This window comes from Mustela lutreola, chromosome 12 (assembly GCF_030435805.1).
Source record: "Mustela lutreola isolate mMusLut2 chromosome 12, mMusLut2.pri, whole genome shotgun sequence".
NCBI lineage: Eukaryota > Metazoa > Chordata > Mammalia > Carnivora > Mustelidae > Mustela > Mustela lutreola.
The window spans coordinates 71,486,293-71,511,309 of record NC_081301.1 but is presented as its reverse complement, the minus strand read 5'-3'; the positions used below and the strand labels follow the sequence as shown (position 1 = coordinate 71,511,309).

General features: G+C 43.2%; 1 protein-coding gene across 5 annotated transcripts in view; it reads left to right on the top strand.

Annotated features, from left to right (window-relative positions):
• Positions 1-25,017, top strand: part of AOPEP (aminopeptidase O (putative)) — a 333,964-nt gene that overhangs the window by 256,591 nt on the left and 52,356 nt on the right. For all 5 annotated transcript variants that reach the window (XM_059141103.1, XM_059141101.1, XM_059141102.1 and 2 more), the window contains 2 exons: positions 605-667; positions 1,081-1,155. In XM_059141103.1, the coding sequence (XP_058997086.1) occupies positions 605-667; positions 1,081-1,155 (138 nt within the window). The remainder of the gene's footprint in view (positions 1-604; positions 668-1,080; positions 1,156-25,017) is intronic.

Here is a 25,017-nt window from a genome sequence, read left to right as displayed (position 1 = left end):
GGGGGTGGGGGCGCTTCTCTAGCTAAGCCCTGTCGCCTGCGGCCGGGCCACGCTGTTGATCGCATAGTGGCGGAGAAACCCTTGCGCGGGTCCGCAGGGGCCAGCGGAGAGGGTGGGGGCTGGAAAGGTAAGGCGTGCGCGCCCAGGTCGATCCGCGCGTGGGAGGGCGCGGGAGCGCGGGCGCGGGCGGGACGCGGGGAGAAGCGAAGAAAGACGTTCGTAAAGAGAACAATAAAATAGCCGGCGCGCCGGCGGGGGCGTGGGCGGGGGCGACCTGCGGCGAGGACGGAGCGTCAGCCTATACCTTTAAGGCAGGCCCCGCCCCCGCCCCAGCGCCCGCCCTCCGCCCGCGCCGCCGCCCCGGCCCCGCGCCGCCCCGCCGCCCGCGCTGCGCCTTAGGTGTTGCGGGCTCCGCGCGCCCGCGGCTCTCTGGCGGGCCGACCGGGCAGCGGTCGCTGGTTGGGCGCGGGCGGCGGGGCCTTCGCTCCTACCCTCACCTTCCGCGGGTGAGGTAGTGGGTCAGCGCGCCGAGCTGGTGGGGCGCGGGGGAGGGAGGCTGGGGTGGCTCCCGGGGTAAACTTGACTCTTTCCCCTTCCCCCGCAGCCGCTGCAGAGGGAGCGCCAGGCCGTGGCGGAGTGCGGGCTCGCGCGGCAAGTGAGCACCGAGGTGAGTGCGGGAGGCGCGCTCCCTGCGCTCCCCTCCCTCTTTCTCTGGGGCGGTGGGTCGGACGCCGCTTCCCCATCGCGGACTCCCCGCGGCGCCGACGCGCGACAGCGGTGGGTAAGATGGCCCCATTCCGGGGCTCCGGCGCGCACCGGCGCGGGGGTGGCCGACCGGGCCCGTGACCGGAGGGAGCGGCCCGGGCGAAGGTCACGGCCTCGGCGCGCCGCACACGCGCGCGTCTTTTGGGTCCCCGGTGCTGAGGCATCTCGGCGGGCCCGGAAGGTGCTTGTGGCTTTCCCAGGTGAAGCCCGGGAAGGCAGCGTCGCGAGGCTGTCGATCGTTTCTTTCTCACGCAGAGGGACGGCCCTCAGGACTCGTCGTCGTGTTTAAATTGCTCTGTGGTTTTTGAACTTTAGGTCGAGAAATGGATTCGAGTGAACCGGAGACCCCGAAAACGGAAACGAAGGGAGGCTGAAGAAGTGTTTGAAAAGGTAGGGTCCCCGAAAGACAGCACTGGGTGGAGTTCTTGAGAAATCTCCCCGTCCGCCCCTGAGGACTTGGTGGTAACAATAGAGTAGCATTTTTTAAGTTTTAATTCGGTGTCCAGTAAGCCGAATAAATGTGGGTGGTTATTCAGAAATATTGGTTGATAATGTTAATAATGGACATACTATATTCTCAGGGAGTAAGAGAATGACTCAGGGTGGATATCTGTTTTATACCCATTAAATAGAGCATAAGCGGATTCCATTATTTTATTAGATCCCTTGGTAGTTATTATGACAGTTGTTAAGGTACCTATAAAAAGGGGGCTGTTCTGAATATATTGCCCCCAATATCAGGTTTCTCTGGTTGTGATAGATAAAGTGGCATACTTACTCATTTAGCCTTTAGATTTTAAATTAGAGTAATCTTAAAAAACGGAGGGAGATGAAAGAAGTGGATTTCTTTTGAAACACTAGGAAGGGATTTTATTTACTGTAAAGCAAATGAGAAATTTGTTTTTCTAAATTTAGAATTTCAGTATGTTACTTTGCAGAAGTTTGGATTACCTATTTTCTCCTGAAATTGTGTTAAATTAAAACTTGATTCGTCATTGTAATAAAAATTATGAAATAAGGTAAGTTATGTGTTGTTTTCTGAATAATGTTTTACCAGTGTTAAGAGCAGGTACGATTTTTGTTGCATTTACTTAATTACTGTTTTTTGATTCTTGATAGCACCAAAGGATTAAAATAGATGTGTGTTGTTTTTCTGCTGCTAGAATGTATGATGAATCACTCCTGATTCTGAAGCCAAATTCTTGCTGATAGCATTGCTGCCAACTTCTCTGATGTGTTGCCTTAGTATGGGCATTGCAGCGTCCGAGAATGTGCACAAAGCACATCATAATGAAGGTGATTCCAAAGTTTCAGAGTGCACGTAAGGATACCAAGGGCAGCTTCTAAGAGAATTGGGAAAAGAACTGGCCTAGGATCCTGGTCATTTGTAGGGGAGACAGTGCATGAAAAGCGGTACCACAGCCCTACCTTTTTAAACAGTCATATCTGTCACTTGAGTTAAACAGTAATAGAAAACGGTTTCATTTTGAATATACTTGAGTTTTCTGACCATACCTCGGCATGCCATGGTAGGTTGTGTTTGTTTAACTTTCATGCTCCAGGTGTTTTAAAAAATGTCCGTGAGGTGATGAATGAGATCATAAAATGTCCAAAGAAGGGAAAAGTTTTATGGCTTGCTTACTATTTCAAAAGAAGATTTTCTGGCTCTTATTTTTTTAAGCCAAAAAGGATGGTTACCCAGATGTACAATATGTCACGCGTGAATGAAGGGAAGCCACTACCTTTGTGGATTACTAGGTGCCATCACTCAACATCTGAACTTGAAGGAACCACATGTGTGACACCCACGATCTGAGCATTGCCTTCTGAGAATGAGAAGGAGGGCACTGAGGATTTTACCTCCCAAGAAAATGGGGTTCTTTGCTGAGCCTTTCTTCTCGATAGAGGCTGTGTATGAGAGCTAGGGTGCACGTTTGGCTTTTCTTCTTAGAAAATGTGGGCAGCAGTTTTAAAGAGGATACAGAAATAAAGTAGGTTGGGACCAACGAGCTGAACTTTCTTTCAAGGAGTGAAGCTTAAAGCTGACTAGCTTTGAGGGAGGAGGTGGAGAGGGCCAGAAGATAAGATATTTCAGAGTTGGATCAGAGAATATTAATTATCAGCGTGTCCAGTCTTTCTTCCTGGCTCTGCCCAGCAGCCAAGCCCTTTGCCCCGTTTTGCCTCTTTTGCATCCAGGAGAGGGGTTGGAGCTCTCGGAGGCAAAGCATGCGATATTTTCAAGGGCAGAGTGGAAGGGAGTGTGATCAGTGACCAAGGGCATTAGAGCAAGTTCTGAAAGGCACAGAAGCCACCCTGCAGCTGGTGGCCGAGGTGCCGTCCCCTGTTTGCCCGAGTGTCTATTCCGAAGTACAGATCGAATTCTGTGTGGTAATGAGTAATTAAACCGAGGTCATTTGTTAACCTTTTGCTACAATTTGAACCTGTTATTAGTAGGAATCTGAGTAGTTGAAATTCACTGTTGAGTTTCATAAATGTATTTAAATGTCTGCCACAGCGCAAGTAGAAGCAGATTAGTCAATTTCTCCTTTTTAACGCATCCACTATCTTTTTTTTTTTTTTAATCACTGAAATAAAACTGTGGTATTTTCGCTTTTGTTCATTTTCTTTTACTGTAAAATAAGAAAATTAGTTTAGTCATTTCTGGTAGGCCTAATTTGCAGTCTGTCCCTTGCTTGTATTTGCCTACTTGGTTTTCTTAGCCCACTTCTCCCGCACACTGCCCTTCCTCCATCCTCCCAGTCTCTGTTTACATCTTTCAGGCTCACGCAGAATTCAGCCCAGATGACTGAACTTGGTTAACTAGTCTGTGTTTAACTGTGGGAGGGCAGGAACATTTTTCCTCCAGTATTTACTGACTTGTGGAAAGCAGAGTCGTCTGAGCTGCCTGAGGAAGGAAAACAGAACAGCGGTGCGAGGCCAGAGTCTGGAAGCGGGCAACGGGGCGAGGAATTAGAGGTAGTGAATGGGATCTTACAGGAGATATTTGTTTTCCCCTTAAAGAAAATCACGAAGGTGCTAAGTGGTCAGCACAGGCTGATCTATGGGTTGAGTTTTTCAGTGAACTCAGAAGGGGAAGCAAAACAAACTTACCCTGTTCTCAGCTGTGGGTTAAAATAACGAATAATGAAATAAAGTAAACTGGGGTGAGTGAGAGGTACCACGCGGAGAAGTGATTTAAAATGTTCTCCTGGCCCTTCCAGGTTCTTCTGCTTACTGTGCAAGTCATTCCCACCCCTCACCCATCAGGTAGCTAGCTGTGCTTATAGGTTTTCAGCTCTCCTCTTCCTGAAGCTACATCAGTCTGCCTGGCACATCTTTTGTCTTCTCTGGCATTTACTTTCATTTTATTTTTCTCTTCACATCTTTGCCCCCTTTCCAGTGCTGCGACTCAGTTCCTTCCTACTGGTCTCTGTTTTCTTCATTTCAGATGACAAAACACCTCTCTTTTGCCTCTGGTCCTCAGGTGTATTCTCCTTACGTTCTGATAGTCTTTCTTCTTAAGTGTTTCACATTCCTTTCATTTAGTTTGAATAACTTGTGCGACAGAAAAGCCAGGAGAACATGAACAGGAATGGATCGGCCTGCTCCTCAAGGGACAGTGAAAAAATGGTGGTGACAACAGCGAATTGTATAGCGTGTGTTTTAAAAATAATGTTATTAGATGTTGCTGAGTGGCTGTTGGTTTTAGAAGAGGAACATAATTTTTTTTCTGCTTTTATCTTTAACTATTCGAAGATAAATGCAAATTATCCATCACATTCAAAGATTAAGGGATAATACACTTTTATAAATACACATGAAATACAAAGTTTTTATTTTTTTTTATTTTAAAGATTTTATTTATTTATTTGACAGAGAGAAATTACAAGTACACTGAGAGGCAGGCAGAGAGAGAGGAGGAAGCAGGCTCCCTGCTGAGCAGAGAGCCCGATGCGGGACTTGATCCCAGGACCCTGAGATCATGACCTGAGCTGAAGGCAGCGGCTTAACCCACTGAGCCACCCAGGCGCCCCGAAATACAAAGTTTTTAAATCTTACTTTTTATTTTAAGGGTTAATAATACTGTAGTATAAAGAACAAATTGCATATTGAGGAAAATATATGAATGGCATATGATTCCTTTAGAAGAAGAAAATGCCAATTTTGAGATTCAGAAGAAGCACCTAAAATCCTATTTGAAGCATATGTGATAATGTATGGAGAATAAATTTTAAGATACTAATTTCTGGTCATCGTCAAGTACATATGATGATGTCACGCATATGCATTGGCAAACTTTCAAAACACTGAAAATTCAGTAATAACAAGGTTGGCTATTACTATTAACAGGCTGTCCCTACATGTGTTAGTTTCCAAGCTAGTGGTTTTGGCGAGGGTGAATGTCTGGCCTGTGTTATGATTAGCTATAAGCAACACTAGGTGAGGTGCAAATGGTTTCTAACAAAAGCACCCCTTAAAGTAACCTAATTGTTCTTTCCTGCTGGAACCTGAAAAATAGTTTTTTAAAGCACGAAATTGTTAAAAATTTGGTCAAGTTTTCCTTGAAATATCAAGCGGAACAAAGATCTAGAAAAAAGGTTGTGAAAATGTGGACTTCATATCATATTTAATGGCCATTTCAGTTGGAGCCAAAGGATAAATTCTGCTTTCTGAGTCTTAGAGAAAACAAACGAGGGCACTGTTTTCATTGTGATAATATGCTTCCTAGATTCTGAAGCATTTTCTCTCACTTTTAGTTCATTTGCTTTTTCCATTCGTTTGATTCTGAACTGCAATGATCATGTTGGTATGAATGATAATTTACGGATTTAAAAAATTATGTATAAAACCCAATTTGGTTTATGCATTTTGCCACATTTATTGCTGCTTTTAAAATGTTTATACGTTGGAAGAAAATGCTTTTACTGCAATTCTAATATTGAAATGTTCAACATGTTAAAGGTAGGTACAAATTTTAAACTATTTAACAAAGTGCTTTACTGCTGTTTGTCTTTTGTGACAAAGATCTGTTTTATATTAAGTTTATGATTTCTGGAAAACGATTTAAGACTAATAAAAATTATCTGGCTCTTATTTGGACCTGTGACAGCAGACGGTCACGGTGTTAGGCTTGACTCTGGAGCTGTCAGGATACAAAGCTTGGCAAAATGGCACAAGATGAATTTAGAGAGGGCTGAACCAAGGGTCCCTTCACTTTATAGGATCTACCCCACATTCAGCAGAATGGTAGGCTTCAGGCAGCCTCTCTTATGCAACTGAGGCAGCTTTGGTGTTGAGTGGTTTCCCAGGCATTGGTGCTCTTGCTTCTTTTTGAAAATGCTCTTGCCCTGTGAGAATTCATAACTAGTCTACATTTATATAGCTGTAATCGCTTACAATAGCTTCATTGATACTTGATCTCTATAGAAAAGCTTTATGGGTTCTAATGAGTCACTGCTCTTGAGGCACCAGCCGCCTTCCCTATCTGTGAATGGCTTTGTGTCCTGTGTTGTACTGATTGTGCCTTTGGATGACAACTTACTTGAGTGATGGGGAGAGGCAGAGTAATTTATTAAAAGTAATTACAAAGAAACCAAACAAAAAGAGTAATTACAGTGCTGTTAATATGCAATTCGTTATTTTATTGCTGCAATATTTAGAACTGGGTCTTATTTGTGGGTCTCCCTTTCTTCCTTGTAAATCTCTAGCAAATACATAATTTATCAAATTCTCTGTACCCAGGTCTCAAGTTAGATCTGGTCTCAAAAGATCTTGGCTTTTTCTGCCCCCTCCCTTCTTTTTTTTTTTTTTTTTTTTAATCTGGACCAAGGAAGAATTGCTGATAAAATGTATTTTTGGTAGCCTCAGGAAGGAAGTCTGATCTGTGTGATTTTATACCATTAAGTTTTCATTTGTTTTGTAGATTTATTTTCTTAAGAGTCCGCCGTTTATATAAAATATTCTAAGAATTACGAGTGTACTGAAATCCCTTCCATTTTCGACTAGCACAACTCAGAGAATTAAAGTATAGTCATCCACTTACCCTCACACACTTATTCACGTATTTTAAAAAGAATCTGAATGGAACTATTAATATAATAATAGCTGACACTTGTCATGTGTCAGGCACTGTTCTAAGTGCTTTGCATGTATCTGCTCATGTAAATGCGCCCTTAAAGTGGTACCGCAGACCGGCAGTATGCCGTGAGGGTGTCATAGACCAGGGCAGAAGCTCTGGCAGTAGGTGAGGTCTAAACAAGTTAAATAATTGCTTCAGAAAAGAGTGCTTTGGGCAAGATTTAAAAAAAAATTTTTTTTAACCCAAGCCATTGACAGTCCTAGACCACCAGCATAAAGCATACATTTCTAAATGAGGAAAATCCCACCCGGCGAGTATTTTGAAAACACTTGAAAGTGTGCAGATAATTACACTGTTGTTGATTTTAGCAGATTCAATGCCAGCAGCCAGCAGCTCTTCTATGCCATGAAAGATGAAAGCCATTTTAATATAAAACACGAGTTTGGCTGGAAAGGGGAGGCGGGCAGAGAACAATTTCATGACTTTTTAGTTACTTTTATAGGAAGCATTAGTTACGTTCCTGTGATAGAATGTTTTACTTGGCAATTATTCTCATCTGAGGCATTTTAATGACTTCTGCTCTGTGCCTGGTATCATCTGGCACTAATGAGCTGCATTATTTTAGTAGCACCTACCGGTGTCAGTATAGTTGAGGGCCTGTTACCATTTCCATTCATCTTCTCTTTTAGGAGGCAGGCACTATATCTTCAGGTATAGCCAACCTGTATTTCGTTTGTATTTCTGGGTATCAGCATACAGCAAAAAGGACACTCAAGCCTGTATCTCTAGCACTTAGAGAAGGGCCTGATCACACACAGCCTCGAAAAGTAGTTGTTCAATGAATTAGGTGAATGAATCCCACTTATGGTACTTACCTTATTAAGTCATACCTGGCTATTATGTGTTTAAGAAGTTGTAACAGTCCAGCTTTTATTTATTTTGTTCTTTGATGACAGAAGTTTTCATGAAAGCACATTCAGTAGAGCTGTCTCAGTTGCCATGGGTCATCTTGTTCATCCCTCCGTAAAGAGAGCTCAGAGCCAGGAAGGCCTGACCGTGGTCCCAACTCTGCCACCTAATTAATTGTGTGCTCCTTGATTTTGTCACTTTTGCTTTCATCTGAAAATCCTTTCATTTAAAAGGCCAGTTAAGCCAATGAACAGTAATTATAAAATTAATGCGTATGTTTGGTCTTGATTCTTTCATACAGTTTTATGATACTTTTTTTTCTTTCGTCCATTTTTTCTATTTAGATGGCTTGGACTTTTGTTCTAATGGTTACTTTGACATAATAATACATTTTGGTCTTTCTTCACTTTTTTTTCTCCTCTTGTGTTTTGCTTTACCTCTGTGAGCACTAGTGAAGTTAGATATTAACCTTTTCTTGCTCCTCCTCTCTTTATTTTTTATCATGTGACATGAAATAGGTCTTTTTTGCTTCCAACTAAATACCTTTAACATGGTCAGTAAACTGTATTATTTATATGTTCTTCCCACTTCCTCCCTTTTTTGGTAGTTGTATTAGATTTATGATATCATAGCATGTAGACATTATTTTTTTTTTTAAAGATTTTATTTATTTATTTGACAGAGCTCACAAGCAGGCAGAGGCAGGCAGAGAGAGAGGAGGAAGCAGGCTCCCTGCTGAGCAGAGAACCCAGATGCTGGGATTGATCCCAGGACTCAGGACACTGGGATCATGACCTGAGCTGAAGGCAGAGGCTTTAACCCACTGAACCACCCAGGCGCCCCAGCATGTAGACATTGTATACTAACTATCATATGCTTTATAAAATAAAGTAATTTTAATTCTGCAAGTAAATCTATAATGTTATCAGCCACCCTCATACAACTGATCAGGGATTTTGGTTTTTTGAAGTTACTTCTAGAGCAGATTTCTCGGGAAGAGCATGGGGGCAACTGTAATCCTTGAGTGTTTGCATATTTTTAAGTTTGTGCTCTTTCTCCATGAAGTTCAGTTCATCTAGATGTAAAATTCTTGATTCATGTTTTCTTTATTTAAATATCTTGAGCGTGTTACTCCATTGTCTTTCTGCTGGTCTCATTTTTTTCCCTCAGAGCGACCTGGTCTTTGCTCCTGGATACCCAGATTTTTTTTTTTCTTTAAAGTCCAAAAATGTTCCTTGACTGTGTCTCATTGTGGCTTAATTTTCCCAGTTGTCAACTGGCTTTTGAACTTTATTTTCCTCATTTGTAAAATGGAGAATAGTGGTAACCTCAAGAGAGTGGATTTGAAGACCAGCTAGGATACTGTATATAAAGTGCTTTAAATTTATTTTATTTCCTTATTACTCTTCAAAGTCCCGTGTTGTTAGGAACTTTAAAATTTAGAGTACTTCATTTTATGGGCACTTGGATTTGACTTGCTTTATATTTGTGAGAAATCTGAAGTGGGTCTTCTGAAGTCTTTTGTCTACATCTTAGCGGTATATAAACGCCCGCTGATTCCATGTGGTAAACAGGCTTTCTGTGCCCATGCATGGGAACTACTGGCCTAAAAGCAGTGGTGCTTTCTGAAAGTCTCTCATGTAGAAAACTCCTTCTCCATTTTACTCTTCATACCCTCTTGCCCAAAATAAGTTACCTTCCCACACAAAACTGGGTTTACGTGATCGTGGTTTGTGCACAGTACAATACACAGGAAAAAAATTAAAGGACTCTGTTTTTCAGATAATGAAAACTGAAAACCCAAGTCAGTTCTAATCAGCCAGCATGTCTTCTTGGATTTGTTATACATAAGACCTGTGTAAGAAGCTGCTGGAACATACCAGAGTAACAGGAGATGTCATTTCTAGCCATTGGAGATAAAACACACACATATCAAAGATCATTTCCAAAGCAGCATGTGATAAGTAAATTCAAACCAGTATGGCATAAACTAAGGACATGAGTATATGATGCGTTTTACCGGAGGCCACCCTGGATTCGAGTTTCCACGCCTGGGCCTTGTTTGGATAAAACAACCCTTTACACATGCAGCCTGGAAGTTATGGTGGGAAATTGGTTAACTGAATTAACTGAATCCATTTTAATGCTTTTACCTGATTTGAAAGCAAGATAAGGGTTTGACTGACATACATGTAAATAACATGAGTGGCTTTATTTGCATATGTGATTTTTAAAAATAAGTTCATCCATGTTTTGCATGTAAGGCTGGAACCTATCATAGAAATTCTGTTGACACAAATCAGGATGATTTGAAAACCCAAGGCTAGAAATACAATACTGCCTACAATTCCATGTATAACACATTCCGTATTAAATTCTGTATTTATTTGAACAATTTATTTACTAACTTCACTGCATATCCACAACATACTAAGCCCTGAATAAGGAGTACAGAGTACAGAAATGAATGGAAAACAGTCCTGAAACAGTTTACAGTTGAATGTAAAAAAACTGTATAGAGTAGGAAACAGAATTGAATCCAGCCTCTATCAGTGGTACAACAGGTGTGTATACAGAGCATCTTGGATCTCTGTAAGGAAAGGGAGTCCTCTCACTGTGGGCTTGCATTTTCCATAAGTCTTCTCCAGGATGATTTCAGGATGCAAATAATTCCAGCTTAGTCAACTTTTGTTATTTTGTAGAATTGAGGATACCATCATTTCAGTTCTCAAAATTCTGATCGTCTTCATGAGAACATACCGAAACTGGGAAATCAGTATTTCCTTTTGGCTCTTGTGCAGTCAGAGGCCTGCAGCAAGCCTACCAAGCTACCTCTAGGCTTGAGGATGTATAAAGTTTTCAGCCTCTTTCACTGTTTTTTCCCTTTGATTTGCATTAAGTTTTGGGTTTTTGTCCCTTCCCTAAACATTTGGTCTTCAAGGCAAAAGGGGAAATGAGAATATTTCAGAGTTAGGGGTGGTGACTGCAAGTTCTAGAGACCTTTAGATTCCTCTTGTGATTTTGGAATGTTGTCACTCAAAAAGCATCCCACTTACTCTCAGCACCACAGATCTAGCATGACCTCTGTTTTTTAGAAAAAAGTTATTAAAAAATAATTATACACCCCTTTTATCTTTCTGCTGATGAGCACAAATAGACGCACCAGGTGGACTACAGAATGGCATTAAGCACCTACCCAAATCCTTTTAACATTTTACATTTCCTGTCAATCAAGAAATGTTTGTTTTTCAGAGTGTTAAATTCTAAATCATAGGTATGGGAAGGTGCAGACTTCATATATATATGAAGCAGGAAAACAAACTGATTTGCTTTAATATCAAACCGTGTAAAGTAGGAAAAGATCTTTTCATAGAAAAGGCAATAGTTGTCATTTTTTTGTGACCTCGTTTGTAACTGAAAACCATAGAGTTCATTTTCTGTGGCAGTTTTCATTTGGTGTCCAAGAAAAATTCATGATCTCCGTCAAGGAGGAATAGCAGGAAGAATCTAGAAGAGAAGCCAGTCACAGCTCTGGGTTTGTGTTCATGCACAAATTTGGTTTCTGAGTTTTTCTCCTTAATTATCAGCTACAGGACCTTTAGTTTTCAGTGTTAAAGGCACAGCTTTAACAGTGATCCCTAACAGTGATGGTAAAGGTCGCTGAGTGCTCCCACGCACAACAGAAGTTAGTGGTTCTGATTCTCTCTTGTAGCAGCTGTACCAAGTTTTATGTATTATGTCTTTTATATGCCATAAAATGCACCCATATCCAGTTTCTTGAGTTTTAAGACACACAGTTGTGCAGCCATCGCCGCAGTCCAATTTTAGAACATTTCCATCATCAGAAAGTTCCCTTGTGTCCATTTGAGGTCAATCCCTATCCCTACCCCTAAGCCCCAGACAACTACTAATATGCTTTCTGTTTTTAGAGTTTTGCCTTTTCTGGAAATTTCCTATACATGAAATCATACACACTTTAACCTTTTGCACTTGGCTTCTTTCATTTATCACCCCGTTTTGAGGTTCGGCAGTATTGCATGTCCCGGTGTTTGTTCCTTTTTGTGACAAGGTAGCATTCCATTGTGAGGATGTGCTGCATTTTGTTTTTCCGTTGAGAGGTTGACAGATGTTTGGAGTTTTTGCAGTTTTGCCTTACTATAACTAGTGTTTAACTTCCTTCATGCGGACATATTTCTCCTGGGTAGATATCCAGGCCTGGCATGGCTTGGCCATAGGGTAGGGTAGCTTTCCAAGAAGCTGCTCAGCTGTTTTCCAAAGTAGCTGTAGCATAGTACATTTCTACCAGTGGTGCCTATGGTTCCCAGTTCCTCTGTCTCCTTGTCAGCACTTGGAATTGTCAGACTTCTTTATTTTAGCCATTTTCATGGGAGTTGAACCGTGCTTTCTCCACGTAGTTGCTTTTATTTCTTGTGAGGATCTGAAAGTTTCTGTGTCCCCTAATGTGCTGTTGTCCTCCATTTTTATAGATCGGAAGGCAGTGGAGCAGTTACTGGAAAATCTAAATGTCTTGCCCAAGATTCCCAAATGAGTCACTGAGCCTAGAGTCCTCACGCATCAGTTGGAAATAGAGCAGCCTGTTTTTGTTCCAACTCCTGGCTCCCTGTGACTCAGACTCCTCTTTGTCCTCATAGTCTTGTTGGGTGTGGCTGTCTTTTGATCTTTGTTGAGTGATCCATTCTTATCCTCTCGGAATTTGGTCTGATGAAATCCAATTGTTTTCTGTGGAGATGGGCTAGTGTCTTCTTGGAAAGGTGCTCCTGTGCCGTACACTGGCCTGTCTGCTTTGGGGGTGGTCCCTGTTGACTGAGCCAGTACCTGTCTGTCGTCCTGTCGAAGGGGGTAGATCCTTGCCTCACCAGAGCTTTGTGGGAGTTAGGTGAGGTGACTTATCTAAGACAGCTGGCATGTACTAAATATTTTAATATGTTTTATGCCACCTCTTTTAGTGCCTGTGAAAGGCTGATTACCTTCTGACGTGGACAGTAACACCAGTCATTGGGTTTTTCTTCCCTGTGATCCTGAGACAGGAAAACACTCTTAAATTTATTTCCTAATTAAAAAACAAAATTCAGCCATGGTTTCTTCCTGTTCTTTGGTCCCCGGCAAATGTAGTAGTAGTACTTTTACAAGTTTCTGTACATGCCCTGTCTTCTGACTTATTCTAGAAGACTCATCCTGCTTCTCAGAGCTACTGTAGCATTTCATCAGCGTCTCTCTTCAGTTTGTCCAGATTGGAAACTCTCAGAAGTGCCCTTCTGGCTGTAAACTGTAGTCTAGCAAAGCTCCATTTTAGACCATTACCTTTCTTACTCTCAGAACGTCATTGCTTTTGCACCTTTAGGCCAAACTGTTTTGATACGAAATTCCTTTGAAGGCTGGTAGGGCTTATACAAATGCCCAGCCATTGAAAGCCACTTAATATGGGACACGTCTCGGTCTCCCTGGTCATTTTGCGGGGCCTGGCCAGTTGAAGCGAAGGTTCCAGTTACCTCTGTCACCTTTCTCTAGACAGGGTCGCAGTGTTACATTTATTTCAGAACAAAAAGTGAATTCTAGTACAGGTGGTTTGTCTGTGAAATGATTATTTTCTCTGAAATGAGTGTTGGTCACGTTGAGTTTCTAAATGTTAAAGGGAACATGAGGGAGCACCTGGGTGACTCAAATCGGTTAAGCATCCTGACTCTTGATTTCGACGCAGGTCCTGATGTCAGGGTTGTGAGGTGGAGGCCCGTGTTCGGCTCTGTACTGAGTGTGGGGCCTGCTTAAGATTCTATCCCGGCCCCTGCTGCCACCCCGTGTTTGCTCTCTCCCTCCCTCTCAAAAATAAATAAATAATAAAGGGAACATGGCTTTTAGATCTATGAAAATCTCTCTTGGTCTGATGCTGCCGCACAGCACATGGGGAGGAGCTAAGAGGTCGGGAACTTCAGAAAATGTAATTGCCACCATCAAGGAGCTTCTAATTTTTTAAAAAATTTTTAATTAACATATAATGTATTATTAGCCTCAGGGATTAGGGAGCTTCTAAAGTACCTGCTGGAGCTGTCAGTCAGGTACCTGGCGCGGAGTGTCCTAGTCGCTGTGGTGTTAAGAAAGCTGCTTGAGGTCCTGAATACTGCAGGGTGCTGGACGGCAAGAGAGGAAGTGAGGGGGAACATGTCTCATGGGAAGTTGAACAACTCGAGTTTCACTTCAGCGCTTTATTTGGGAGGTTGTATGGGACAGAGATGCTGGACTCAGGGGAAGACTTTGCAGCTTCTCAAGGGCCAGCGGTTCACTTACACGTGAGAACATGGAGGCCCCAAGAGCTTTGGGTCCCAGGCTGGAGAGCTGGCCTAAGATCAGACAGAGCCCAGGTCTGCCCCCCCACCACCGCCCTTTTTTTTTTTTTTTTTTTTTGGCTCTTTTCAACTGTTCCTCCCAAAGCAGAGGGTGGAGGCAGAGTAGCCTTGGGTTCCAGGTGAAGAGAAATGGGTCACATGGGTCTTTGTTATGTTGAAAGGCAGGGACACCTGTGAGAGGCCCAGAAAAAAGATTTGGGAGACTTGGGATGACCCTCCACGGTCATCCCTTGTCACCTAGGAACACATGCAGAGTGGGGGCCTTTTCCTAGGAGATGGAGGCTTGGTGGGGCATGGACCGTGTCTGATTTTGAGGGGTCAGTTGTTTCTGAGCACAGAGTAAGACTTTGTGGAGGGGCAGCTAGGGTGTCTGCAAGGGTTGATGTGAACTTTTGCTTTTCATGTTAAATTAGTGAATCCTGCAAGGCACAGATTATTTGAATTTTTGCGATTCTTATCACAGTCCAAGCAACTGCAACATGAAAATGTGGTGGTGGTAGTTTTTCAGTCCAATGTGTGACCAGATAACTAGTCATTTTATTTTGGAATGCGCTGAGGGTACACCCACAAATTCCTTTTCTTCAGTCTTTGCAGGTATCTTTTATGGTTACGTTATTTATTCTGAAATGCAAGGCTGCTTTCCACATTTACATGTATTCCTACCTTGCTGTATTGCACATCTAGAGTCACATTTTTCTTCTGTCTCTCTCAGCTCATAGTTTAGGTCAAATCAAACCACCTCCACTCCCAAATGCAGTATTGATAAAACTAATGCTGAACTTGGATTATGAAAGGTTTAGTTCCCAGAACTTGCTGTACTGTTGGCAGGGCGAAGTGAGTAGGAATATTCTGATTTAGGGAAAAAACTGCTTATATTTTTATCTGTAACACAGCCGGTAAGATACAGAAGGATAGTGCCGGAAATGAGCAGGTGAAAAGGGAATGTAGCTACTGAGTGCGTCAGACTTGCAGACGGGAGGTGGGGGGTGTCCTCTCCCGCCCCCCAGCAGAGTGAAAGGGGCAGGAGAGAAGGCCCAGGATGATACTCCTGTGTTGCTCATCTGGCATGCTTTGAGTCTTCTTTAGAGATTAAGTCACTGACTTGGTTAGCAGTAGCGTTACCCAATCTCAAAGCACCACATTATCGTAAGACAAATCTAAATGACGTTGAGCTGCCTTCAACAAAGGATCCTGTGTAGCGCATGCACGTACAACTTGGGTGGATGTGTGCAGACGTACGCACTCACGTTCCATTGGCCTTTGACCTGCAAACCAGGAGGTGAGGGGCGAGATCTGCTGGTGTGACCACTGTCTCCCATCTCAGAGCGAAGCTGCGGGCGCTATTTCCAGAGCTGGCGCTGTTTGCCTCTGACTCTGACTCATGCTCCCGGAGAACTGCCCTGTGCATAATGCAAAGTCACTGTCATCATGAGCCATCCTAGGGAGAGGTTCAGTGGAAAAAGTGAAGGTGGAGCAAACCACGCTCTGGAACAGGAGGCGAAAGATACAGGTTTTGTTTGGTTTTGCTGAACTTCATAGTCATGTCTTTGAAAACTGCAGTAATCCTGGTGGGAGTTCGTGATAACAGAAGAGAGGAAATCAGGCTTGTTGCTGCAGGACTCCTCTTATGTTCAGATTCTTAAAGCAGGTGGAGAGGAGAGTAAAATAATCCCGGGATTGTTGTAGATTTTGGATACATATTCATAATTTCTCAGTTTTTCATTTTTTGTGTTAAACCTATTTTGTGATGATGAACTGTTACAGAGAAGAGAAAGGGATGTATTATAAATATATGTAAACTTCAGGATTCTAATTACTTATCTTCAAAATGATCTTCCAATAATCAGGAGGGTGAGGCACATCATTTACATGAGGGTTAAGAATAAAGAAGTTATCTCTCTGCTAGTCGTGGTGGGACTTTTTCCTGTGAAAAACTATTACCAGCATATCTGGAAATACTTCCTTATTATTTTAAGACCATTCTTTATAGTAAATCTTAATATCAGAAATAATTGAAAGTTGGGGCACTTGGGTGGCTCAGTTAAGCATCTGACTCTTGGATTCGGTTCAGGTCACGATCTCAGGGTTGTGAGATCGTGCCCGGCATTGGACTCCACATTCGGTGGGAATTCTGCTTGGGATTCTCCCTCTTCCTTTGCCCCTCCCACTCACTCTTTCTCTCTCTCATAAATAAAAAAATCTTTTTTCTGAAAAATAATTGAAAATTAAAATAAAGTAGCTGTTGGAAGAGTAGCTCAGGAGAAAGAGCTCATGTGTTGAGAGCATTTATTTCCCAGGCAGTTTTTTTACTCAGTTTCCTTAGCAAGAAAAATGTTAATCTTTTGTGGATGGACCCTTTTTTTTTTTAAAAAATTTTATTTATTTATTTGACAGAGATCACAAGTAGGCAGAGAGGCAGGCAGAGAGAGGGGGGAAAGCAGGCTCCCAGCTGAACAGAAAGCCTGATGTGGGGCTCAATCCCAGGATCCTGGGATCATGACCTGAGCCGAAGGCAGAGGCCTTAACCCACTGAGCCACCCAGGTGCCCCAACCCTTTTTTCTCATTTTCCCAGAGCATGTGTGGTTTCCATTAACTTCTTTTTTGACCGAACTGTGGTGATGGCTGTAGCTGATGCCTGTGGGTCATCTGTGCTCCTAGAATTGAACTGATACTGTGTCATCATATGCCCTCGCCGCTGTTGTCCTTCACAACCTGGAAATCATAGACAGATAGCTGGAAATCCCATGTTTATCCCTTACTGGTTTTTTCATCTTGGACAAACTAGTTTGTGAAAGCTTCAGTTTCCTCATCTATAAAATAGTTACTATAAAGCATTTAGCAAAGAGCTGCCACTGAATCGTTGCTCACTGACAGTAATTAATGTTATCAGGGATGGGCTTCTCTGTCATCATGGGTGAAAGTCATTTATCATCTGCGGTGTACTAAGAGAACAGAAGGCACCCTGAGAAGCAATAGGATAGATCCAGAAATGTAGCTGCAGAAGAATGGCATGTTTGGAATATCTGCCTGGTGTCTGAGCCAGCTGAAGCGTCCCCAGCGTGAAGACCAGGGAGGCAGCCCAGTTACTTCTGTAACAGGTCTCAGCTATGCCTAGAGGTGCACCTCTCTCCTAAGCTGACCCAGGAATCTGCTCTGTGGGGCCGCTTTACCGCAAGCAAATACTACCTGGGGTTCTGTTGGAAGTTTCCATTAGGCTCCTCCAAGAAAGTTTTAGTTGAAGTCCTTAGTCGTGGTTCTGTTAATTTGGGTTGAGGTCTTAATTAAAGTCATCTCAGTTGGCAGAAGGTCTGGCCAGCCAGAAATACAGTTCTTGCTGGTATCTGAGTGCAGTAGAATTCCAGGAAGTTTTCAGAAATAAGTGTTGAGATATCCCTGTCCCCCAGCAACTATAGAGGTCTGAGTTTACAATAACTATTATTCTTATGTAGAGCTGGCTCCAAATAGTGAGTTTCCCCAGGCGCGGACTTACTAATAGAAACCCACTTAGACCCTGAAGAAATGGGCCCAGTGTTCATCTCAACTATGAGTAATGTATTATGCATGATTTAAAAAGGCTTCTCAGAATGTTCTTGCTTATGTAAATCAAGAATCAATATTTTTTAGAAAGAAGTTTTTATAGATAAGCCATCACATTATTTGATAATCAGACATCATTTTCAAGTAGTTAAAAGGGTCATTGGACAAAACCCAGTGGGCTGACTTTGCTCCCTAATTGCTAAGGATTGAAACTCCACATGCCCTCTAAATTATGAACAGGCTTGAATTTTTTATGGGAAAGAAATTATTTTTTTATGTAGGATAATTTTCATGTCAAATGTTGTATTAGCCAGTGAGCTCTATCAGATTATACAGGTTGCTGCTTTTCCTCACCTGATGCCTACTTTTCCTCTGTGAACTTTATTTTAAATAGAGATGAAAGAATGAGCAAGAAAGTAGGTTTGGAACGAGGAAAATGAATTATGAGAATGCACTGCTGGTCCTTCTTATTCGTCCTTGGCATTCCTGGAATATTCTTACCTCTGTTGACAGAGAGCAGCAGTGGCAGGCTTGCTCACGGTAAGGGGCACTGTGGGCCCCCCTGAGAAGGAGCTTGCTGGAACATTCTCCTCGTTTTCTCCCAGGCAGTGCCGTAGCTCTCCATGAGTGGTAAGAGCCACTGGAAGGATTTCATAGGCCCAGGGAGGGTGCCTCTCAGTGGATAGCTGCAACAGTATGCAGGCGTGTGCCTGTGTGACCCCGTGTGAGTGCCTACTGCCCCAAAGATGGTGTGTTTCTCCATTCTGGGCTGGGCGGGGGCCCCGCCATAGCAGCCGGGGCTTGTTGGCCAGTTTGTCTGCCAGGGTGTCTCTTGAGTCAGGGAGAATGCTGGTTCGGAGAATAGTTTTATTGCTTCTGAAAATAGAGGAAATACTCAAGAGTGCTGGGAGAGAGGAGGATAAATATAGCATTTCCGTTTTCCTGCCCATTCTACTGTTTTCCACAGCATTTCATTTTTCGTAAGATGGATTTTTATCTTGCCAACTTCAACAGAAGATAATTGCATACCGTTTCTATCAGATTGGCCCTCTTATCACTTCATGTACTTACTATTACTATTTTTTTCCTCTTCGAAAACTTTTGTACAGGGACATATAAGGTGGTCCTAAGATTCTTGTCTTCTAGACATGGTGCATGTGCTGTGGCTTCTGGTGGGACCTCTTGTGAGTTGATGGCAGGCGCAGTCTTGGCTATGGGTGGTCAGAAAATTCCAGATACTGACTAGCTTGCCCTTGCTCTTACTCCTTGCATGACCCATGTCCTAGAGGGCCGTTCCACGTGTTTGTCATCCTGCCCCTTCCATCAGTGGGCAATGTCTACCCACAACGCCCAGAAACAGTGCCAGAGACCATCCAGTCCGTTGTCCTGTTGGGAAGGGGTCCGTCATGAGTCTGCAAGGCAGAGCTAGCACACTGGCTGGAAGTCCCTGCCCAGATGAGTAAAGTAAGAAGTTTACTTAGTAGGTGCTTGGCAGCAGTTGACTCAGTAGGAGATGGGAGAGGAAGGCTAGATAGGTCATCTCAGGGCATTGTACATGGTGTGCCTGTTTACCAGACTGAGGTTTCTCATCATGTAAAATGATTAAGTTGATACCAATTTTAGCAAATAAAACCTAACTTTGAGTTTGGGGAGGTAAGTGGCTTGTGTTACTGAATACAACCATTTCCCTGGTTTCTCATTGCTTGAGTGTTTGGAGTGTCCATTAGCATGCTTAGCCTAGTGCCTGGCCTAGGTTTGCCCATGACAAAGGTCCTATGTTCATAGGGCAGTGGACTCTGCGTTCCCAGGCCCCATCACTGCCCCCGCCGGCAGTGTGCAGTAATAAGTAAGCTACTCGTGGTTACCGGCTAATAGGGCCGTGACCTGGTTTGAACTCCGTAATGAGGAAAGAGCAGATTTATTTGCTCCCCTTGCGCGCCTCCCCCCCCCCCCCCACCATGCTCCTTTATTATCTTTAAGAGGAAATTGAATAGCAAAATTCTGCATTCTCATAATGTTAATGGCATGATGTCATCTTTTTCAGTCTGAAGTCAAGAAAGAGGGACAACCAAAATACAGATTTAACATCTCATAGCTGCCCAGGGCTTTAGCTGGAGGCTCTGTGTATGTGTGTGTTATGTGTGTTTTTAAGTGTGTCTAAGGTATAACTTATAGAGTATAAAACCCAGTGTACAATTCATTGGTTTCTAATAAATTTGCCAAGTTGTGCAGTCATCACCAGAATCTAGTTTTAGAATGTTTCCATCATGCTGGAAAGATCCTTGGTACCCATTAGCAGTGACTCCCTGTTTACCCCACCCTGCAGCTGTGGGCAGCCCATAACCTTCTTTCTCTTTTCATAGATTGACCTTTTCTGGATATTTCATATCAGTGGAGTCATACAATATGTGATGTACTGCATTTGCCTTCTTTCATTTAGCATACCATACCATTTTCAGGGTTCATCCATGTTGTAGCGTGTACCAGTGGTTTGTTCTGTTTAATTCTCGAATAGTGTTCCACTGTAAGGCTGTACCACATTGTGTCTGTCTGTTCACCAGTTGATTGATATTTGGGTTGTTTCCAGTGGGGGGCTGTTGTGGATGACACTGCTATAAAGGCTCACCAGGTTTCTTTGTGGTTGTGTGTTGTTAGTTCCTTTGGGTAGGCACCTGGGAATCTTAACAGTAAACTTATGTGTAACTTAACTAAGAATCTGCTGGATTGTTTTCCAAAAAACTATACTGTATTACATTCCTACTTGATGCCTGAGGGTTCTAGTTTCTCCACACCCTAACAAGGCTTTATTTAAGGAATAACTTTAATCTTTGACTTTAATTTGATACTCTTTTACAGAAAAGAAAGGTAGAAACTGTTTTAGTTTTTCTTACATTTTTTCAAGCATTGTTAATCCTGTTAACCAAAATTGTAGTCGTCAGTACTCTGTCCTCTCTAATCTCTAATTATGTGGGGTTTTTTTCCTAGACTTGATAAAAGTTTGGAGGGTGTGTGTGTGTGTGTGTGTGTGCGCGCGCGCGTGCGCGCGCACGTGTGATACATTGTTTCAACATTAAGTTAGTTTACTTTGAGAAGGGGTTTTATTTTTTGTGCTTTTCTTTTTGTAACTTTCTCTTTTGTTCATACCAGAGGTTGTAAGTTTATATTTCTAATTATACACAGTCTTAATGTAGAGTTAGATAAATGTATTTAGAACCATGTTTTATGGTACATGAAATAACCAATTGGTAAATTTTCTAATTTATAGAATTAGGTAGCTTTTAAGAGTTCTTTACTAAAAATGCAAGTAGGGGTATTTGCCTGAACCTGGGCTATTTCCAAAGGCCTCACAAAAGTTGTACAGGAAAAATTTATCCCATCATTTGACATGACAGGGATTACTGTGTACCTTTACAAGTGATGGAAGTTGCTTATTCTTTTTGTTTATTCTCAGATTTACAGGTGTGCTTTATTCTGGCAGTGAGCTTATCAAATAAACATTTTTCTAACCAAGTCCTAGTTAGTCATGACCGAGCCTCCTGGGTGAGGCCTGTGACCGCTCTTTAGGTGCCCCAGGACACCTGCTGCAGGCCTGTTGGTCTTTGGAACAATTTGTGCTTGTCCAGGGTTGGTTTTAGCAGTGACAGGGTAAAGATGATGTTCTTCCAGGGGCGGGAGCACCTCACCTCCCAAGAGAAAAGGAAGAGGGGTACCCAAGTTCCCAGTGATATAAATGCATGGGAGAGAAACAGCAGCAAAGATGTTCTCTTATGTTCTGATAACTGAGGAGACAGCCACAGCTGAATAAGGTCTGTGGCCCCTGGCCTGGCCTCCATTTCTGTTCCTGCGCTCTGACGTGTGGGCGGAGTTTGGTGTAAAGGAGCAGTTCTCAAGGGGCAGAACCACTGTGACTGGGGGCTCTTGGCTTATATCGGGCTGAGCCCAGGAACAGTGTGCCTGCAGTGCATAGCACTTCCCATTGTGGTCGCAGTATGCTGCTACTTGCAGTCTTCAGGTGCCTGCTCCGGAGTTAGGTGAGAATCATGGGGCCAATGTCAGAGCTTAGCCCTGCCTGACTCTTACATGCATGGTTTTAATATTTCCTGATGTCTCTAGGAATGTGACTGCCAGGTCAATCTGGGAGGATTGTATTTTGCTGAATTTTCCCCTAAATACTTGCCATTTCAGAAAACCTTGTCCTCTGTGGGAATGCTTTTGTGTCTGAGTAACTTACACAGCATGTCTGCACTAATAGCTGTGTGTTTATGGGGATTCTTCAGGCCTCTTATTGCTTCATTATGTCTTCTAGGGTTCACAGGCTTGTAAATACTGAAATTCACATTAATGCATCCGGACCCACTCTCCTTTTAATTCTCCTTTATGTTACAGATGGGGTATTCTATTAAGGTTTCCCTCTCATTATATGTATTACGTTTGTGAGGATATCTAGGAATTTCTTTTCAAGGTAGTTCTGAAAGTGAGGTGTTATTTCTGATACTGTGAAAGCCATGGGCTCCACATTCCAACAGGCTTTCAGTCCATGTTACAGCAGTGTGTGGAAGGGAGTGGCAGAGCTAATGGGAGGTAGTAGCAGCTCTCAGAGGGTGCAAGGATGGGGGTTTGGTGGGGGTGGGGGTGGAACAAATATGCGGATACCTGTGGAGGGCAGGTCACTGAGTTGATTATCCTGTGGGCTCTGCAGTACTCCCTAGGACTGCTTGCTGCCTTCATCACTGCAGAATCCTCCCTGTCACCATGTACACCCTCAGTGGGGAATGGGGGGCCCTCACGAGCCTAGTCACATATTTCTGAGAAGAGATGTGGTAGGATGAAGAACTGAGCTGTCGGGCCTCATGATGACATAACTGAGTTCCTGAGGGCTGTTGCATAGATGCACACATTAAATCATCGTACCAGTCTCGGTTTTCGTGGCCTTTGCCCTTTTGTCTACGTGTGTTCCTGTTGAGGAGCCGTGCCCCTGATCCCCCCGGAGCGGCCCTTCCAGCCAGTACTTCCTCAGCAGAGCAGTTCCTCGGAGCGCTCACATCTGCATGTCCTCTGTGTGTGCAGCATTCCCCTGTCCTGGGCCCTCAGACACCTGACATCCTGTCATGACTACTGGCCATTTTGGTGCGGTGCCAGTCACTCTTCATCCTTGGGTTTGAGAGACATGGCATTCTGCCAGCTCCTCACGATTTTAGCACTGATTCCAGTTTGCAGATTTTCCAATAATGCTTATTCTTCTTCCATGTGTTATTGATATTTTGGACATTTCAGTGTTTAAAAGCATCTTCTCCAGCAGCTTATCAGGGACACACCAGGAGGGAAAAAGTGTTAACTCAGCCTTCTCATGGAAGCAAGCTCCTGAGAAAGGTTTCCTAAGGGGCAGGGAGTTGGAACTAATTTTAACTCCATTTCATTTGTAATAACCAAGTCCACTATTAGTGTAATAACTTGCGTTTCCCCTAAACCTTGCATGGGTCTTTGAGAGTTTCTTGGTCAAATTGGAGTGACACCGCAGGGTGGCAGCCGGCCCCACGGGGCTGATTGGGGGGGCTAACTGGGGATCCTGGTTTATGTTGCTCAGGTGGTTGAAATCTACACTGAATGCTGAGTTGACTGGCGCAGGGTGCTAAGTTCCTAGTTTCTGCATAGAGTAAGTTTGTTTTCCTGTGCGGTATCTTTCCTGTATTGTTACTTCAGTTCAGTGTGTTTAGCTCCCGTTCTAGTTTCAAAGCAACTTGAGCCAAGATAATTAACATTTTTTAAGTGATGTACTTAAAACAACACCTGGGTGGCTTAGTCATACTCTGTTTCAGCTCAGGTAAAGATATCAGGGTCTTGGGATCAAGCCCCACATTAGGCTCTGCATTCAGTGCTGGGTCTGGTGGAGATTAAATCCCTCTCCTGCTCCTGCACGGTCCAGCGTGCGCTCTCTCTCTCGCTTGCCAAAATAAATACAATCTTTTTTTTTTTTTTTAAGTGATACACTATTTATTAGAGAAAAATTAGAAAATACAGGGAAGTATAAAGAAGAGAATGGAACACTGCCTATGATCCAGTCATCTGGAAAGCTGTAGACTCTTACTATTCTGGTGTTTGTCTTTCAAGTCACTTAGTGAAAAAAAAAAAAAAGCTATTGAAAAAGAAGGGGAGTGTGTTTTGTATTTGTGACTTCAAAGGTGGTTCATTCAGGCTACTTTTTATTTTTTCTAATTAGCTGAATTCACTGATTTTGAAACTTAGCCTTTTTGGAAAGACCTGTTTTATACCTTTCATAAAAAGGTACTTGACTGACAGTACTAGAATCCTGGCTTTCCCAGAGACTTGTGTACCTTAACTGAATCCATGTGGAAATGATCTTGTGAGTAAACTTTTACAAATGCAGACTGTGATCTAATGTCATGATCTCACAAATGGATGGCAGGAGCGGGCGCCAGGGCTGTGAGATTACTCCTTTTACCTTTGACTTTCTGCGTGTGACCTTTGGTGTAAAAAGTGGCAACAACCATGCTGAGTCTCCTCCTCTGTCATCGGGAATCCAGGGGCCATGCAGGAGCGGAGGGCATGCTGCCAGCTCACCTTGTGACTTGTGGGTTGAGCTTGCAGTCACAACAAGGGAATCATGGAAGATGAGCCTCTGTTCAGCAGTTAACTGTGGGGGCTATTTCTGTTCTATTTCAAGAGGCTGAAATTGATCCTCCCAGCTTGTTTCTAAGGAATATGCAGTGACACAGCTGGCCTGTCTTTTCTGGCTTCTATTAAAATGCAAATAGTCTTAACTTCAGAGTAGTATAATTGAGTCCTAAAAGGGGTTATAACTGATGCCTCCCTCTTCTTCAGTATTTTTGTGTTTTTGTGCTGCCAGGCTGGCTTTTCTGGCTATCTTGCTGTGTACGTGGGTGAGAACCCCTCCCAGAGAGGCTTCGTCCCGATCTAGTAGAAAGTCTGGCACTTGCCGTGCTCCGTGCATACCTGGGGTGCGCAGGCATACACACACGCATACACACACGCACACACCCGCTGTGGCCCACACAGAGTGAATGTCGTATATAGATTTGTGCGGGTGAATAGCGTGAATTGTTTTGGTAATAATAGATCTCTGCATTTACCGGTACTGACTTAAATACAGTGGAGTCGTTGCATCTGTCTCCTTTTGCTCATCACGCATCTGCTCTTTTTTAGTTTAGAATGCCGTGAATCGTAGGTAGGCTCTCTTTCATCACAAACCTGCAACAGCAGGACCTGCTCTGGTTAGGCATGCTGTACGTGTCCCCTGAATGTCAGCACATGGTGCCATGTGGGTCTTCGTTTTCATGTGAGAAGAAAGTAAGTCCCTCAGAAATTCTTTCTAGCAACTGATACTT